We start from the raw sequence: 19407 nt of genomic DNA, 5'->3' as shown, positions 1-19407 counted from the left end.
ATTGTAGTTGTTAAGTGTGATCGAGTCAGTTCTGACTCATAGCAACCTTGTATAGGGTTTCCAAAGAGCAAGTGGTGAGTTTGAACCACCGACCTTGCTGTTCAAACCGACCTTGAGGTCCAGTGCTTATCCTACAGCTCCACACCAAGACTCCATAAGGTTAGAGCCTGTGGGAAACCCTATATGGTAGTTCTTCTGTGTCATATGTGGTCGCTATAGTGGAAAATGTAGTGCAGGTGATGATTACAGGTAGATGTATTAACTATTTATTGCTGCATAACAGATCACCTGAAAATTGAGAAGCCAAAAACCATAAATAGGGTACGATGTTACATGGTTTGTGAGGGTCAGGAATTGGGAGTGGTCCAGCTGGGTGATTCAGGGTCAGACTCTCTCAGCTAGGCTGCTTCATAGGAAGACTGGCTAGGACTGGAAGGCTCTGCTCACAAACTCATTCACTGATGGTTCGCAGGTGTGTCCGAGTTCTCTAATAGTATGGTGGTGGTGGTTAATAAAGGTTAATAACAGGAGTGGCTTTCAAAAAGTTGGTGGAAAAATGTCATTCTTTTCATTCTATTTCCCATGAATGTTTGCAGTCCCCTATGTTAACGTTTCTTTTGGAGTGACTGTGATTTAAATTGTGCTTTTATTTACTAATGAGAAAATCAGTGTTTTCTTATACTTCAACATTTTTATTTGATATTATCTGCAAACATATTCTTCACAACTCAGATTTTAAGGGCGGGCATGGGATGTGGCATAAACTTTTAAAGCAGTAATTTTGGGCACAAACATAGCACTCATTCTGAGGATGGCACCGATCCAGGCAGCATTTTGTCTGATTGTATGTTGTTAAGTGCTGTCGAATCTGTTTCAACTCATATGATCCTGTATAGGATTTCCGAGGTTGTAAATTTTTGTGGGAGCAAGACAGCCTTATGTTTCTCCCATACAATGTCTAGTGGGCTCGAACTGCCCATCTTTAGGTTCACATTCCAGTCCTTATCTTACAGAGCCATTGATTCCCCCGCACACTTCTGGTTGTACATAGGGCCATTGTAAGTGGGAACCAACTTGATGGCACCTAACAACATTTGTTTTGTAACCTAAGTTAGAGCATGGTTGTGGAATTTTGTTTATGTAGGTAGTTACAGCTGATTTTCCTAAATCGTTGATACTAGTCTACTTCTAAGTCATGCAATATTCTTGCTATCTTATTAAGAAAGAAGTGCTGGTGTGGCGCCCTAGTATAAGCACTCGTCCTCAAGGTTGGTTTGAACTTCAAGGTCAGTGGTTCAGACTCACCAGCCGCTTCTCAGAAACCCTATACAAGTTTGCTATGAGTTGAAATCCATTAGCACACAACAATAATATTGAGAATATAATCATTTTTTAAATGGCAGACTTTTAAGTAGGTTTTTAGTTAGTTAATAAGCAATAAATATTTTGATAAAAACCAGAGTCTTAAATCTACCAAAAAAAAAAAAAAAATCAGTTTCTGATTGACAGCATGTAGATTAAATAAATAAAATGAATTCTGTTTACTCTGAACTTCACTGCCTAGTAGTTGAACACACAGTGTGCTTACACTTTTATTTTGAATTTTTACTCACTCATTCACAGCATATTAGAAGCTTTACTCATTAAGGAAAGGGAAACATATTTCAGCTGATGGGTGAATATGAAAACATGGTATAATAGAAAACACAAATTTTTTTTAAAGAATCTGACATGTCTTGATCCTAATTCTGTTTCTAATGCTTGCTCTCCTGTAACACTGCCCTAGTGTATAACTATGCTAGGCCTCCTTCTTCCCCACCACCACCCTGTTTGTTTAGCTGGAATGATAATGACTTAATCTTGCAGTATTGTTTGTTTTAACCAAGATGCTAAATGCCAAGAATCCAAGCATAGGTTTTGTTGTTGTTGTTAAGTGATGTCGAGTGGATTCCAACCCATAGCAATCCTCTATAGGGTTTCCAAGGAGCAGCGGGTGAGCTTGAACCACTGACCTTGCGGTTCAAACAGGTTTGCACTCTGATGCATTAGCCCACAGCACCACACCAGGCATAGACCTTAGAGTACTGGAAATGGAACAGACAAAATACAACTAAAGAGGATGCTGATACATTGTCATCAGTGGAACTAATATCACTGAACGGCTTGTCAAAAGGGAATCTAACTTGCAAAATTTCTATCAAAAAACTCAAAAAAAATTTTTAAAGTATATCTTGAACACATTCTTTATTTTTTTCCCTCTTAATCTTTTTCTTTTCTTTTTTATGGTTGAAGAACATCCTGGTAACTTTTCACAGTCTCTCTTTTCTGTCCCTCCCAGTAGTTGGAATTAGTTTTTCTCCTTCCCTATCCCTTGGTGACTGGCTAATAACACCTCTTCCCAGCCTGCCTTTCTGTGGAGGAAACAAGTGAGAGACTGGCAGAAATGAGCAGTTTGAATATCTGCATTTCCTGCATTTAGGTTGCAGAATTGCCGACGTTTTGTCATATATACACATTAATATTTGCATTTTTTTCTCCTGCTGAATCACTTAAAAAGAAAGTGCAAACCTCATGACACTTTACTCCTACAATCTTCAGCAAAAATCTGGGAACAAGGACATTTTCCTATTGTATAACCACAGTTATTTTACACCTAAGAAAACCAACAGTTCTATAATATCTAAAATCCACGTCTTATTTACAGTTACTTGATTTTCTCAAGAATTTCTTTTAACCTTTATTTTAGTTTGTTGTTTGTGTGTTTTTTAAATCTAGGATCCAATCAAATTTTACTCATTAAAGTTGATTATTATATTTTTAAATCCTTTTGAGGTAGGAATTCTCCCCTTTTTTATGGTTCCCTCAGTTTCCTGTATTGGCCATGGTATTGGTGTGTTCTCTTAGGTCAGTCGGTCAGTTGTTGTTGCTGTTAAGTACTGTATAGTTGGCTCCGATTCATAGTGACCCTGTACAGGGTTTCCAAGGCTGTAAGTCCTTATGGGAGCAGAAAGCCTCATCTTTCTTCCGCGAACAGCTGGTGGTGAAATTATTGATATCCTTACCTATTGTCTGTTTACTTGTTCTATCAGTTTTTGAGAAGGGAATTTTTAAATCTTAAGTGATTCAGAGTATGTCTGGGCTATCTTCACTGTGAACAAATTTCTTCTTACTGCCCAATTCCATTCTGAAATTGTGTTGGTAGTGATTCTTAAATCTTTGTCTTGGACCTTTGGAATACGTCATTGGTTAAAAAGAGAATTCTTACCATCAGAGGACTGAGATGCCAGTGTTTGTAAAATCATGTTTAGTGATTTTATTAGAAAAGGGGATTTGCTGAAAATCCTTCTAGATGCCTGTCATAAAGTTTTGAACTTTTGATTCATAAATAAAACCTGTTTTTGCTTGGAGTCCTGATGTGGTACTGAAGGATCAGTACTGAACTGCTAACTGCAAGGTCTGCCATTCAAGCCCATCAGCAGCTCCTCAGAAACTCACTGTATACAGCGTAGTTTTGTCAGAACTGACTTGACATTTAACAACAACAGTATTAGCAAGGAAAGAGGAGTGTTTTGTTTTGTTGTCTATTTTGAAGCTTTATTCATTTTCTATATAGAACTTTAGATGTACATTCTTTGGATGGTTTGGAGGGAGAAAGTAGAAGAGACTAGAGCAATGGACTTAATGGATATGTCTTATTCTCTTTGTATTTGTGATCCAATCTAGGATTTATATTTTGAAAAGGAAAGAGATTATAAGTAAGAATATTGTAGGTTTTTTTGTTTTATTTTGTTTTGTTTTTACCTTAAACATAAATAAGCAAAAAACAAAAACCCACACCAAACCCTGATTGCCAAAAGAAAACCCCCAAGCTCTAATTAATTGCCTGTTGGTAAAGCAGCGATAAGAATCACGGCATGATTGGGTCATTGTCAGTATGTCACTATGCACAAGATTCCTTGTTAGCTAGACAAGTGGTAGAGTGTGGGGAGACCATCGCTGGGCATGACCATTGTGTGCTGTTAGGACAGAATGACTGGAATATCCATTTTCTAGTTCTCTGTGTGTTGGACAGGTAGGTCTGGTCTACCACTGGGGAAGTGCTTCCCCCTCCTGGCAACAGGGTGTTAGTTAGAGGAGATACCCTACTATGAGCAAGACTGCTGTTGTAAGAGAAGAGAATGAAAAAAATTATATATATAAAAATACTGGTTTCTGTAGAAAAGAAATTAGGGCATAAGAATATATAGACTGTAGGCTTGGAATATCCTGGTATGGGTACTGTAGGAATGAGTACTGGACTGCAGTGTTAGTTTGAATCGCAAGGTCAGCGGTTCAAACTCACCAGCTGCTCCTCAGAAACCCTATACAAGGTCACTGTGAGTTGGAACTGACTCAGTGGCACAGTGGTTAAAGCACATGACTGCTAAATGAAAGGTTGATGGTTGGAACCCACCAGTTCTTCCATGGGAGACAGAGACAACAGTTTGTTTCCACAAAAGATGTACACCCCTGGGAACCTAACAAGCAGTTCTGCTCTGTCCTGCAGGGGCTCTAGGAATTGCAGTGGACACAATGGCAGTGTTTTTGGTTTTTACATTTATTCAACCTATTTTTATAGACAGCATTCTTAGTACTGTTAACTCCTAAGATGAAACTGAACTCAGTTGTTAAATTTTTTAACTTTCAAAGTCCTTTTGAGACTTAGGAGATTATTTTAGAGGAGATGTTGCTTCTATTTTTGCTCACATGTACTCACATCTTTCTGTTTGAGAATTTAAATCTGAAGCATAATATATGGGAGTGATGCAGGGTTTTTTTTCTTTACGCACAATTATTATCAAAAACTTAGAAACTTTGATTTGTCAATAATGTATGTTGTTGTTTAGTGCCTTCAAGTTGGTTTCAATCTATTGTGACCCTGTATAGGGTTTCCAAGGAGCAGCTAGTGAGCTTGAACCACCAACCTTGCAGTTCACACTGACTTTTCAGTCCATTGCATTAACCCACAGTGCCACACCAGGTCTCAAGCAATATGTATTAATTAAGTAGTAAATAGCTTTTAATTGAGCTAGTCCGTGTTCGCTGTGTACTGAATGTACATTATCATGGAAGTTTGTAAATGGGAAGGCAAATAATACAGAGGGGCAATCTACAAAATGGGCATAATACAATTTTTAAACTAAAATCAGGAAACATCTCAGCTATTGAAAATGGAGTCCCACGAAGGGAGAGGGGCTGTGTGCTGGCAGCCGGGGGCTGGCGTGCAGAGTATACGCTTTGGTTGTTTGAATGGTTATATATTCCTGCGTGCTTTGGTTGTTTGAATGGTTATATATTCCTGAGTACTTCAGTGTACATTCAAAAAAAAACAAAAAACAAAAAGCAGCAGAGGGTTTGGAAGCAAATGCTGTTGAATGATGATGCATGGAGGGGATTGAAATCATTGCAATGAAACAAAATACGATAGGATGAACCTAAAGCTGATGCTCTCCCATGATGTAAACTAACACTCAATTCACAATAAAAACTTATTTTTTAAAAAATGGAGACCATTTAATAGTGGTTAAAGCATAGGCTTTGGAGTTAGACTGTTCTCAGCTCTGAACCTTCCACTGTCTCTCTCTGAGCTTTAGTACCTTCAACAATGTAGAAATAACACATCTAGTTTTCAGAGATGTAAGAATTCAGTATGATAGCGCATGAGTGTTACTGGAATTATAGAAACGGACTTAATTTTCAATAGTTTCATGACCACCTCTGTCTAGATGAGAGGAAGATGAGACTGTCTGGTCCTGTAAAGATTTACAGTCTTGAAACCCTGGGGAACGGTTCCTCTCTGTCTTGTTGGGTCTCTAGGAATCGGAATTGACTTGATGGCACTGAGGTTTGAGTCTGGAAGATGCAATGTGCACTGACTGTTCAGTTGGTTCACTGGGTATGTTGGGACATTAGGCTCTGAGCTTAGCTTTGCATTTCCAAAGAGAACTGCGCTTGCCCCTTCCCCCACCCCAGTGAACCACCTGTAATGTATTATGGTTACTTTTGCTTCTTGGAATACAGTATTGAAAACAAAATACCAAGCACAAAAACAAAATACCGAGCACAGCACTTCTCGTATTTACTTGGAAAATGTTAATTTTTCTTTTCATTTTAAGTGCTAGTTTTAATGGTTTAAAAGCTGGACTGTAAACAGACCCATTTATTTTAAGTAATTTTAACTTAATATTTGAATTAAATAATTCATTTTTATTTATTTTAGTTCTTATTTTTATTCCAAACTGTTGGTAATATATGTTGAGATTAACATCGAGGAAAAGCCAAGTGCATTGGTGATATGTAAACCATTCCTGCTTTGGTACACAATTGAAATGTTTATAAATATTTGTGGTAGCTCTGACAGTATTTTCTAACTCTTGGAGTTACACAAGTAAGTGTATTGAAGGATGGTGTTTAGAGAATTACTGCACCTGCTTTGTGACTCCCAGCATATGAGGTACAGTCTCTCCACCATCATCATCTACTTTTTAAAAAAACTTTTATTGTGGATTAAGTGAAGGTTTACAGAGTAGATTATCAGTGTTATATTCAACAAATCATATACTTCTTTTGATCTCTGTTTATTGCAGTCATTTCTATTTTCTTCATTGAGTGATTTATGAAGTTTTCATAATTAAGAAATGAGAAATATAAATTTTACAGTTAAAAATCATTATATTTTAAATTAAAAGAGTTTATTTTCCATGTAAAAAAGTAGAGAAGTCTTGCTTTAAAAAAAAAATTGAAACTATTACTAAGCCTACAAATAAAAATAGAAGAATGAGTTATAGATAAAAAGAATGAAAGACAAGTTTTGTATAGAGAGATACTCTGTAGGTTTGTTTTTTCTTTGCACATGCTATTTATGTAGCTTGCATATTTCATTTAATACAAAGAGAAAGGCCTTGTTTGATTTTCCTTTCTTTCTATTTGTGTGTGTGTGTGTGTGTGTGTGCGCGCCTGATTAAGGAAAACACCCTTCCATGCCTCGTATAAGAGTCTACTTAAGAATATACTTTCGCACCCTCTTCCACTGATTTCCTTATTTCTAATGGATGTTTTGTTGGAGGGTAAATTAGAACGTACATTATACAAATTCCCTTTGGCTATACAAGTCGTGAGAATTATGCGCAGTAAACTTCTTTATTTTGGTCGGGTTGCCATGTACAGATTCAAAAAGATCTGAGTTTGACTTAACTGCTGGGAAGACTGAAAGCTCATTTACACTTTAAAGAGCTGGTGTTTGTGTTTAGTAGGCACCTAGGTTTAAATACAAAAATCAGAGTATTGTTATGGAGTGCTTGACCATATGTGGCCTTTTAAAATTAAATTAAAACAAACAAAAGTCCTAACAGGAAAGCATGGGACATTTTTCTCCTGATGAACGCAATTCCTGAGCAGGAAGCAGGGCTTAAATTATTGAACATGTTTTGATCTGATTATTATCTTCAGTGTCATCAGGAATTGATTAGCAATAAAATGATTTTACTGTTTATCTGACTATTTCAGTTTTAATTTTTACTTTCTTATTAAAAGGTGGCTATCATCCAGTGAAAATTGGAGATCTCTTCAATGGCCGATACCATGTTATTAGGAAGCTAGGATGGGGCCACTTCTCTACTGTCTGGCTGTGCTGGGATATGCAGTAAGTGTTCTTTGTCATGGATGCTTTGATCCCTGGGCTGGCTCATAATCTCAGTGGCCAAAGAAAGTATGGCTGAGGGACCTCATTTTTTGCATAGGAAGTGTCATCTGGCTCTTTCTCTTTTTCTGTCACAGGTTTAAATTTCATTTGCCTGATAACTTAAAACACTAGCTTTGTTTTTGAAACTAATTTTTTAAGTACTTCATGTATATCAGAGAAATATTTAAATATAGAATAATAATTCAAAGCTATGATATAATATTACTTTAAAAAACAAAAACAAAACGATGACCCATATATATGCATAGAACACATACGTGCATTGTGTGTATATGTGTATGGACTGAAAGAAAAGTGTTACTTATAAGAGGTGGTTTTGTTCCAAGGACCCACTAGTCAATTGTAGCCCCATGCTTTGAAAAGTCCTGTATTAGTTATATAGTTTATATAGCACTTACATAGACTAGTACTGTGTATGTTACTAGTACTAATTATAATGGTCACTACCTATACTTGTAAATGTAAAAAAACAACAACTTTTTTTTTTAAAGGGGGAAAAGATTTGTTGCAATGAAAGTTGTAAAAAGTGCCCAGCATTATACCGAGACGGCCTTGGATGAAATAAAATTGCTCAAATGTGTAAGTATGTCAAGCTGCGATTGATAAAAGAAAAATTAATGACCTAAAAATCCCACAGAAGTTATTTTTCCCCCCATGTGCGCAGTGTTAAATTAAAGTTGAATTTTATTTTTTGTAAGCTCTACTATTGAATCTTTTGTTTTAATAGCATCACTTTTTATTAGAAAAACTATTTTGATTGAAATAGTAGAAGAAATAACTTCTTTCAACCTTAAACTCTTGTGTTCTTGCATTTACTTTTCTTTGTACAGGTTCGAGAAAGTGACCCCAGTGACCCAAATAAAGACATGGTGGTACAGCTGATCGACGACTTCAAGATCTCAGGCATGAATGGAATCCGTATCCTTTCTGAGCCAACTGTTAATTCCAGATGGTTTCATTTTAATACGTGTTTTCCCAAAAATGGGAAAGATTTCCAACCCTGTAAAACTTCTGTCTGCTTCTGCATTAATCTTCACATAGACATAGATCATCATTACAAAGTGTTAATGGTACTCGTTTAAGGACTTTTGAAGATTTTTGGAGTTGGGCTGCTAACCTCAAGGTTGGCAGTTTGAAACTACCAGCTGTTCCGTGGGAGAAAGATGAGGCGTTCTGCTTCTGTACAGATTTACAGCCTCGGAAACCCCGTACAGGGTCGCTATGAGTCAGAACCAACTTCACAGCATATCACCATCACCACCAGAATCATAAAAAAAAAATTTTTTTTTAATAATTTGACTTTAATTTTGGAATGGGATGATTTTGTTTTCCCATTAGCTGTGGGGAGTTTGTTTTTGCAGTCATAGCTGGAAGCAGGTAGATAGTTTGGCTCTGTAGAGTGAGCAAGCATCAGACAGTAACCGCAGGATCAGCAGTTGACACCCACAGGTCACTCTTGGTAACCCTGTTCGGGTCGCTGTGAGTTTCGGCAGACTCGACAGTACACTACAGCCACAATACATGCATGCACAGGAATTCTTTGTGCTTTAAGCCCCTTTAAATCTATTAGTTAAGGGTTATGTGTGTCCCCATAGCTACGAAACCCCAAGTGACGTTAAAACATTTTTTGAGGCAGTATAAGAGAAATGCTCTGCTGATGTCTGCAACAATTGTACCTGAACCCTTTTAGTTCTCAATAAGTACTGTTGGTAATTGAATTCTGCTTCCCGGAAGGTACTATCTCGTCTTTGAAGTAATTGTTTTGCAAGAAAGAAGGTCATTCTTCTGCCAGGTGAATATGGAAGTATTTTGGTTTTGTCTACTTTGAAAAAGCCTGGTAAAAACAAAGTAATAAGTTTTCTTTAGTAGTTGATAAATCTGACATAAACCAGTGCTTGATAGGAGAGACGTCCATTGTTTATGTTGAAAATTTTTTATTATGAGAAGTTTCAAACATGAATAAAGTACAGAGTAGTACATTGAGTTTTCAGAAACCCCTCACTCAGATTCAATAGTTACCAAGATCTGGCCACAATTCCTTCATCTAGCTTTTCTCTCTTGCTGAGTTATTTTAAATCAAATCCTACAAATCTGAAATGTCAGTGTGTATCTTTTTAGAAATAGGACTTTTTAGAGGAGGGTGAGAATGGTTATACAACTTGAAGAATGTGTGCATTAGAAACTGTTGAATTGATGTATGCTTCTCAACAACAACAACAAAATAAGTGAAATTATGATTTAAAAATAGAAAGACTTAACAAACATGGCCATAAAGCCATTGTTGTTGATTGCCATTGAGTCGGTTCCACCTCATAGTGACCCTGTGTAGGGTTTCCGAAGAGCCAATGGTAAGCTTAAACTGCTGACCTTTGGATTGAAATTAACTTTACATTCTAGCACATTAGCCTGCATTGCCCATTAACAGTAGTTGAGTGATGCCACATTATACTTAGTCCATATGTACATTTCCCTGCTAGTGCAAACATGACTCATCTGAATCACATTCAACAAGCAAGGTTGTTGTCTCCTATCTTTTGTAATCTGGAGCAGCCTGTTCCTCCCCCTGAAACTGTGTAAATTTACTTTGTTGTTAAGTGCCACTGAGTTGGTTCTGACTCATAGCGACCCTATCTATACAGTGTTTCTGAGAAACAGATGGTGGGTTTGAACCTTCCACCTCTGGTTAGCAGTCCAGTGCTCATCTTACAGCGCCATACTTGTTGTTGTTGTTGTTAAGTGCCGTCGAGTCGGTTACGACCCATAGCGACCCTGAACAGGGTTTCCAAGGCTGGAAATCTTTACGAGAGCAGAAAGACTCATCTTTCTCCCGCAGATTAGCTGGTAGTTTCGAACTGCTGACCTTGCGGTTCGCAGCTCGATTCGTAACCACTATGCTACCAGAGCTCCTTACAGTGCCATACTAGAAGTCCACAAATTGACTTGTAAAAAATCATTAAAGATTTGTTACACTTTTTTTTTCCTATTAGAATCTGCTGCAGAGCATTTGCTCTCTCAGAAATTATTATGCATGTTGTATTAAGTGCCATCAAGTCAGTTCTGACTCCTATCCCCCATGTATAGGGTTTCCAAAGAGTGGCTCATGGGTTTGCGCTGCCAACCTTGTGGTTAGCAGTTCAGTACAGCTCCGTATTACCCTAATGGAAATTGATGGTTTTTGAAAGATAGAGATTCTTGGTCAGCTATCAGGTTAGGTGTTCTTAGATTTAAAGGGAAGAAGGACTTAGTGCTAATTCTAGGTCCTGTTGAAATGGAAGCCCTGGTGGCATTATGGGTAAGCACTCATCTGTTTACCAAAAGATCAAAAGGTCAGTCGTTTGAATGCACCAGCTGCTGCAAAGGAGAAATATATGGCAGTCTGCTTGTGTAAAGATTTACAGCCGTGGAAACCTAGGGGAAGTTCTACTCTGACACACATGGTGTTGCTATGAGTCAGCAATGGTTTAGAGAAGACATGGATCTAACAAGATAGAGCCTGGGTGTCTCTTGATTCCCCCTTCTATTTTGAGAATATGCTTTTTGAATGGGCCGATTTTAAGATGTTGAGATACTTGTTGCTTTAGGAGAACTCAGGAGGAGGTGATTTGGGGTTGTGGAAAGGGCCTTGTCTTATCTCTTGTCTGGCACATTGCTAAAGGCAGCTTTATAACAGCAAAATAACCCAGGATCCACAGCCCAGAGGTGGAGAGGAGAGGGAATAGCTTTTCATTCCAGAATGCTCTTTCCATATTTTCATTGTTTTCTCTGAGAACATCCTTTATGTGAATGGACTATAGGCAGTACCTTTGTTTTCCAAGGTTCTAGAATATTGGACTCAGACGCTCCTCAGAAACCCTATACAGGATTGCTGTGAGTCAGAAACGACTTGACAGTACTTACCAACAAAACAACATTCAGGGCTATGTGATTAACGACTCTTTAATCATTAATTAAAGAGTCAGGGTCTTCTGGCTGCTTCCTGATCATTTGCTCTTTTCCTTTAGATTATGTTTGGAACAAATCTGACACTTTGACCTTCTTAAGTGCCAGAATCCAAAGGACAAGGTCTTCTCCTGGCTTTCTCCCTAGAATGATTTACAATTTCTGCATCTACTATGTCATGATCCTTTAGGGGATCGGATTCTCCCCCACACATTTTATGTTTGTGAAGATTCTTGTATTTCTGTAGAGATGACACTGAAGGATACTAGAAAACACCAAAGACTGCGGACACCACTCAGCATTTGCCTCGAGGTGATTTCAGCCTACTGTTCATCTTTTTCCTTTTGACAGCTGGATAGAAGACAGCTAGCCTTCTCCTTCTGCATCTCCAAATGAGCCTGTTACTTGTTGGACCAGGGCAGTCCTTCCTCTGGTCTCAGATCTGCTATGGCAGTTCCTTAGGATAGTTTCTTTGGGGAAACCACCTGATTTGTAGGATAATGGAGGGGTAATTTGGTTTGTTTGTATGAAGGGGGCTTTAAAAGTGTATGGAAAAATGTAATCAAAAGATAATGACACTCAGGCTACCCATGTATCCCCCAGGCCAGAGCCCAGCACGATCCACAAAAGATAATGGAATTTTCCCACCAACTTTATGAAGTCCCCATATATATATTCTAGTGGCTATATTTTTACTGTTAAATAAGATACTAAGTAACTATCATACTCCAGATTTGTAAAAGCGTTGCGGGACAAGTTATATTTTCAAAAGAAACTTTTATAATACACATAAAGCAATTTAAAGCTACTGTTATTTTGGTGGTGTAATGTAGCCCCTTTGAAGTCTCACGTGCTCCTGACCCAAGTCATGGTGTTTTCAGTTACCTCATATGCATGTGAAAGTTGGACAGGGAATAAGAAATTCCACTGAAGAATTGATACATTTGAGTTATGGTATAAAAGAGGAATATTGAAAGTACCATAGACTGCCTGAAGAAGTAGCAAGTCTGTCTTGGAAGAAGTACCTCCAGAATACACCTTAGAAACAAGGATGGTGGTGTGACTTCATCTCTCATACTTTGGACATGTTAGGAAGGACCAGTCCCTTGAGAAGGTAATCATGCTTGGAAACTTAAGAGGATTAGCAAAAAAGAGGAAGTCCCTCAACACGGTGAACTGTCACAGTGGCGGCAACAACAATTAGGATGATGCAGGCAGTGTTTGATTCTGCTATGAGTCAGAACTGACCCAGTGGCATCTAGCAACACCAAGAAATAGATCTAGTTATTGTGAGAGATAGAAAATTGACCTTCTCTAATGCTAAAGCCCCAGGGGTGAGCAACTGTTCCTGCAAGTTTCAGAGCTGTTTTAAATCTTCACAGATGAATGGCATAGCAGATATTTGTATGACCAGAGTTCTAGAGGGTCAATGGTTGACTCGAATTTCTATTAAAAAAAAAAAAAAATCAGATTCTTAAGATGTCATTTTTGCACATTGGTCTTTATGCAATGTCTGAAATTGCAGTCCTACGTTTTTAAAAGCAGCCTGTGGTATTAACAATTTTAGATAGGTCTTCAATGTCTTTAGGAGCCCTGGTGTGGTGCTGTGGGTTCATGCACTGGTTTGCAAAGTCAGTTTGAACTGCAAGGTTAAGCTCAAGCTTAACCAGCCACTCCTCTGAAACTCTATACAGGGTCGTTATGGGCCAAACTGACTCAACAACAGTGTCTTCAGTAAATTTCTATTTTAGTATATGTTTTAAGTGACCTATCAAATACAAATTCAATACAATATAGGCCCTTAGTACAAATTTAATATAGGCACTTAAGACACTGACGTTCTTTGTTTTTTTTCCTGTCAGGTTTCAGTCGTGCCCATTTTTGTTAAGACTAATGATCAAAGGGCAGTGTCCAGAAACAGGTAAGAGCGCAGAGAAGTGTAGGATTGAATCATGACTCTTAACAGCTTCAGACTGGGTAACAGCAGGGGCATTCTTTAATCCTGCTGAGTTTTACTCTCTACATTTCTACAGTGGGGATACTTATATATGATATTTCCTAAGTGTAGTATTTGTTAGGGGGCTTCAGTTTGAACTCATAGTGACCCTGAACATAACAGGATGAAACAGCCCAACCCTGCCATCCTCACAGTTGTTAAGTGTCAGCCCATTGTTGCTGCCTCTATGCCAATCCATCTCACTGGGAGTTTTCTCTGTTAAGCGGCTGCACTTTACCAAGTATGATGTCCTTATCCAATAACTGGTTCCTCCGACAACAGTTTAAAGTACGAGAGACTTGAAGTCTCCCTTGCTTCCAAGGAGCAGCCTGGTAGCACCTCCTCCAAGACAGGTTGTTGGTGGTTCTGGCCATTCATGGTATTTTTAACATTCTTAGCCAACACCTCAATTTAAATGCATCGGTTTCTTCTATGGCCTTCCTTACCCATTGCTCAACTTTCACATGCATATGAGGTGATTGAAAATACCAGGGTGTGAGTCAAGTGCTCTTGTTAAAGAACAAGTGACATCTTTGTTCTTTGAACTTTAAAGAGGTATTTTGCAGCAGATTTGCCCAATGCAATACATTATCTGATTTTCTTGACTTTTATGTCCATGAGGGTTGATTTTGAATTCAAGTAAAATGGAATCTTTGACAACTTCAATCTTCATCATATGATTTATTGATACAATTGTAAGGATTTTCTCTTTCTTTACAGTAAGGTTCAATTCATATCTTTATTAGTCCAATGCACTTCCAGCAAGCAAGGTTATATCATCCATTTAACACAGGAGCTCTAGTAGCGTAGTGGTTACGAATCGGGCTGCGAACCTTAAGGTCAGTGGTTCGAAACTACCAGCTGCTCCGCGGGAGAAAGATGAGGCTTTCTACTCCCGTAAAGATTTACACCCTCGGAAACCCTGTACAGGGTCGCTATGGGTCGGAACTGACTCGATGGCACTTAACAACAACAACAATCACAGGTTGTTAATCAGTTCCTCCAACCCTGATGCCACATTCTTGTTTATATAATCCAGTTTCTTGTATTATTTGCTCAGCATATAGATAGAATAACTATGCTAGAAGGATACAACCCTGATGCAAACTTTTCCTGACACTAAACCTTTATTCCCGTGTTCTGTTCTAATGACTACCTCACTGTCTATGTACAGGTTCCTCATGAGCACAATTAAGTCTTCTGCAATACCCATTCTTCACAGTGTTATTCATAGTTTGTTATGATCCACACAATCAAATGCATTTGTATTGTCAATAAAGCACAAGTAAAAAAAAAACTTTTTGGTATTCTCTGCTTTCAGCCAATATCCATCTGAAGGCAGCAGTGAAATTCCTCATTTCACGTCCTCTTCTAATCAGGCATGAATTTCTGGTAACTCCCTGTCAGTGTACAACTTTAGCTATTAATGAGTTCAGCAAAATTTTACTTACATGTGATATTAATGATATTGTTCAATAATTTCTGCATTGTGTTGGGTCACCTTTCTTTAGTGTTACGTGCTGTTGAGTTGGTTCTGACCCTTATTGACCCCATATGAGGTTTCCAGTGAGTGGCTGGTGAGCTTGAACCACCGACCTTACAGTTCAAACTGACTTTGTAGTCCTTTAGTGTAGCACAACAAATATGATGTCTTCCAATTGGTTGGCCAGGTGACTGTCTTGCAAATTTCTTGGTATAGACAAGTGACCACCTCCAGCATTGCGTCAGTGTGTTTAAACATTTCAATTTGTATTCCTCCAATTCCTAGAGCTTTGTTTTTCACTAATGCCTTCACTGTGTCTTGGACTTCTTTCTTTTTCTTGATTCTTGATCATATGTCGCCTCTTGAAATATACGAACATCGACCAGTGATTTTGGTACAGTCTTTCTGTGTATTCCATTAATCTTCTTTTGATGCTTCCTGCATCATTTAATAATTTTTCCCATAGAATTTTTCAATATTGCAACCCAAGGCTTGGACTTCAGCTTGAAAACTGTTGAATCTTTTCTTCCCTTTTGGTTTTCTAACTTTGAGTCTTTGTACCTTTCAGTATGATACTTTGTTTTTTCTAGCTGCCTTTTGAAATTTTCTGTTTAGGTCTTTTTTTACTTTGTCATTTTGTCTAGTCTCTCTAGCTTTTGTGTGTTGCTTGTTACATGTCATCGAGTCAATTCCGACTCATAGCGAACCCTGTATAGGGTTTGCGAGGAGTAACTGGTTGGTTTGAACACTCAACCTTGTGGCTAGCAGTCCAGTGCTTATCCTGTAGTACCATCACAGGGCTCCTTAGCTTTGGTAGGAATAAACATTAAGAAATAAGACACACGTGAGTCTACCCACAAATACATAAGGGTTTGATAATTACATGGTTATCTGTCTTTGCTGCAAACACATCTATAGATATGGTTAGAGCATATAGGGGCAAAATGATGAAAACAGATAATTACCAAACACCTTGAAACAGCAAGTTACTGCGGTTGGCAGCTCAAGACTATAGTCTCAGGGAATACCATGGTCAGTTGACAAACCATACTCCACAAAGACTGTGTTCCATATCCTGTTTTGGTGAGTAGGCAACTCTTATCTTAAAAGCTCCTGAGTAGCCGTCTATTTATCTTTCTTTATATAGAGAAAAGGAGTCAGGACTCCAGGTGTGGTGCTGTGGACTGATGCGTCAGACGACAAAGTTGTTTGAACTGCAAGATCAAGCTCACCAGCTGCTCCATGGAAACCCTATACAGGGTTGCTATGGGTCAGAATCGATTTGATGGCGCTTAACACAAGGAGAAAGGAAGAATAATCAAAGTTGAAGATGCTTGGAATCAGTTAGTTTCGTAACTAATGGAACATGTGAACATGTCTCTACAACCTGAGACCAGAACTAGATGGTGCCCGCCTACCTTGATCCACTGCTCTTCAAATGGATTACATTTGAGAGTCCTGGATAATAGAGTGGGAGAGATGTGGATCAGAATTATATAAAAGACCAGACTTAATGGACAGAAGGAGACTGAAAGAACTCAAGACTTAATGACTTCTAGTCACCCTTCAGGTCTGGAACAGAATTCACCCTTGTGGCCAAATTTTCAGCCATGCAGTAGATAGGTTTATAGAGGGGACAACACCACTAGTAATGGTCAACAGCCATATAATGATCAACCATTCAAGATGGAAAGGGCAGTATTTACCTAAGGACAAAATTCAGAAGGATTAGGAAGGAGTGTGCAATAGAAATAAGAACCATAGGGAGGAAGTGGGATAGCTATGGTTAAATGGAGTGGTTTGCAATCACTGAGATGAAATGAAATACATGACTTATTGCATATAAAGCTGATGATTCATTCTGTAAACCTTCACTCAGTTCACAACAACAACAGCAATAAGAAAAATGACACACCAGAAGCACTTAGTCAGTGTTAATTTTTTTATTTAGATGAGCCATGGTAAATGAAGGCTTGGTATTCTTGATATTATTGAGGTTGTATTTTATAAAGACTATGTTTTTTTGCAAGTTGACACAATATTGCTGTCAGAAACTTAATCACTGCAGTAAATGGATCCTTAGCTCTGTCTCAGATGTCTGCATGGTTTTTGAAGTGCTCGGTCACCATCTCCTCAAATGGATCATCAAGTCCAACTACCAAGGTCTCCCGGTGCGTTGTGTGAAGAGTATCATCCGTCAGGTGAGACTTCTGAGGGGGACCTCCCTGTGACATGCATCCTTTCAACATGCATTTCGAGTTTGTTTTGTTTTCATTTTTGTTTAATATTGTGATATGCCGTTCTTTATTGTAAAGGGCGTAAGATGTAAATGTCAGGCACATTGTAAAATGTAAATATCTTTCTTTTGGTCCGTTTGTCTTTTTAAAGGTAAGTGATAACAGAATAATCAGAAATTATTTGGGCAAGATAATGCAATTTATTTCCTTAGGAAATAATTCAGAAGTGGGTAATTCATTGAGTTTATTTACTGTTTCTAAAGATCTTTGGATGGAGGATTAATGAAAGGTGACTTGAAAATGTTCAAATTATATAGACAGTAATGTACAAGAGTGAGTTAAAAATGATCCGCACTCCGGTTATATTAAAATGCCTGTCCATATCCATGGCTAATGACAACATTGTGCATGCGTGGGAAATGATTCTGTTGAGTGTAGATGAGTGACAGTGGATTATATGGCAAATCAGTCATGGCTCTGCCTGTGAAATAATCCACGACAGACTTGGGTTTCGAAAGACTTGTGTGAGGTGGGAATTGAAACAACTTACAGAGAGCATACCCAGAAGCATTCAGACTTTTGCAAACAAAATTTGGACCAATATTTGAAGGGAGGGTTAAAGTTTGTTAAAAACAACCAGTGTGACTTAGTAGTGACAAGAAATTAATTCGTCACTATGAGCCTGAGAGTAAACATCCACGTATGATATGGAAATATTTTCAGTAGCCGACCACAGAAAAGCTCAAAAGTTAACCATCAGCTGGAAAACTAATGTTTACGATTTTCTGGGATTCCCAAGAGCCAGTACTAGAATGCTGTCAGGAACAATTCAACAATCAGCAGTGCTCCTTACTGTGAGATGCTCACTGAAGAACTGAAGCCTAAATGGTGGATTAAATGCAGAGGACTGCTATCCAAGGGTGTTGTGATTTTACATGACAATGCATGTCCCCACATCTGTGCCCACACTGTTAGCGCTTTGCAAAAACTTTATTTTTGAGGTGTTACGGTCTCCTCCCTATAGTCTTCATCTTCCTCCATTGGATTTTTACCTGCTTGGTCCCCTGAAAGCAGCCCTTAGAGGGTGAAGACTCACCTCTGATGAAGAAGTGAAGACAGCAGTGCATTCATGGCTCACAGCTCAGCCTAAAACATTTTTTAATAAGGAAATATGAAAGCTTGTTGACAGATGGGCAAAAGTGTATTGAAAAGCAAGGAGATTATGTTGAAAAAGAACACACTTGACTTTTCTAAAAGTTGATTAGAATAAGTTCTATAGCCAGAGTGCAGATAATTTTTAACTCACCCTCATATGTAGATTTTCACTTGCCAAAAGAAACCCTTTTGCTCATGAGTGGCTCAGCAGTGATGCTCTTTATAAGTGTTGGCCAGATTGAGTTTTCTGTGTGGCATTCACCAGTCTGTATTCCACATGTTGTCCATAGCCTAAATTACTAAAGTAGCAAAAACAACTTATTCTGGATTACCTATTCTGGCATAATAAATTACTGTGGATAATTTGTACGATAGTGACTTACCAAGGAGTTTGCTTGGTTTTCTTTAAAAGTGGAGTAGGCAGAATCCCTCCTCTGCACAGAGCTTAGGTACCCAAAGGTTCCAGGCTTGAAAAACATACCCTAGTTCAGAGTTCTTAAATAGGTTTAAATAGGAAAGAATTAGAGAATTAATCACAGTTAAAGAATTGTGAGCTCAGGAGATGGTGGCTTTAAAGAATCTTCCTAACAAGTATAGATCATATTTATTAGTATACATGTGAGTAGGTTTTTGAAACCATTTTATACAAATCTTAAGCTTAAATTTACACAGTGAAGGCAATCCTAGATTTTGCTATTGAAGTGCACTTCGACATAAAGAAAACAGAAAACTTCACCACTGGACCGATAAATGGAGAAAAGATTGAAGTTGTCCAAGACTTCATTTTGCTTATATCAACCATCAACACTCATGGGAGCAGCAGTCAAGAAATCAAATCACCTGTTTCATTAGGCAA

At 38.2% G+C, this 19407-nt stretch overlaps 1 protein-coding gene across 2 annotated transcripts in view; it reads left to right on the top strand.

Annotated features, from left to right (window-relative positions):
* Positions 1 to 19407, top strand: part of SRPK2 (SRSF protein kinase 2) — a 304605-nt gene that overhangs the window by 233569 nt on the left and 51629 nt on the right. For both annotated transcript variants that reach the window (XM_006834377.1, XM_006834378.1), the window contains 4 exons: positions 7573 to 7681; positions 8233 to 8320; positions 8572 to 8659; positions 17254 to 17360. In XM_006834377.1, the coding sequence (XP_006834440.1) occupies positions 7573 to 7681; positions 8233 to 8320; positions 8572 to 8659; positions 17254 to 17360 (392 nt within the window). The remainder of the gene's footprint in view (positions 1 to 7572; positions 7682 to 8232; positions 8321 to 8571; positions 8660 to 17253; positions 17361 to 19407) is intronic.

This window comes from Chrysochloris asiatica, unplaced genomic scaffold (assembly GCF_000296735.1).
Source record: "Chrysochloris asiatica unplaced genomic scaffold, ChrAsi1.0 scaffold00010, whole genome shotgun sequence".
Lineage (NCBI taxonomy): Eukaryota > Metazoa > Chordata > Mammalia > Afrosoricida > Chrysochloridae > Chrysochloris > Chrysochloris asiatica.
This window is presented reverse-complemented; position numbering and strand designations above follow the sequence as displayed.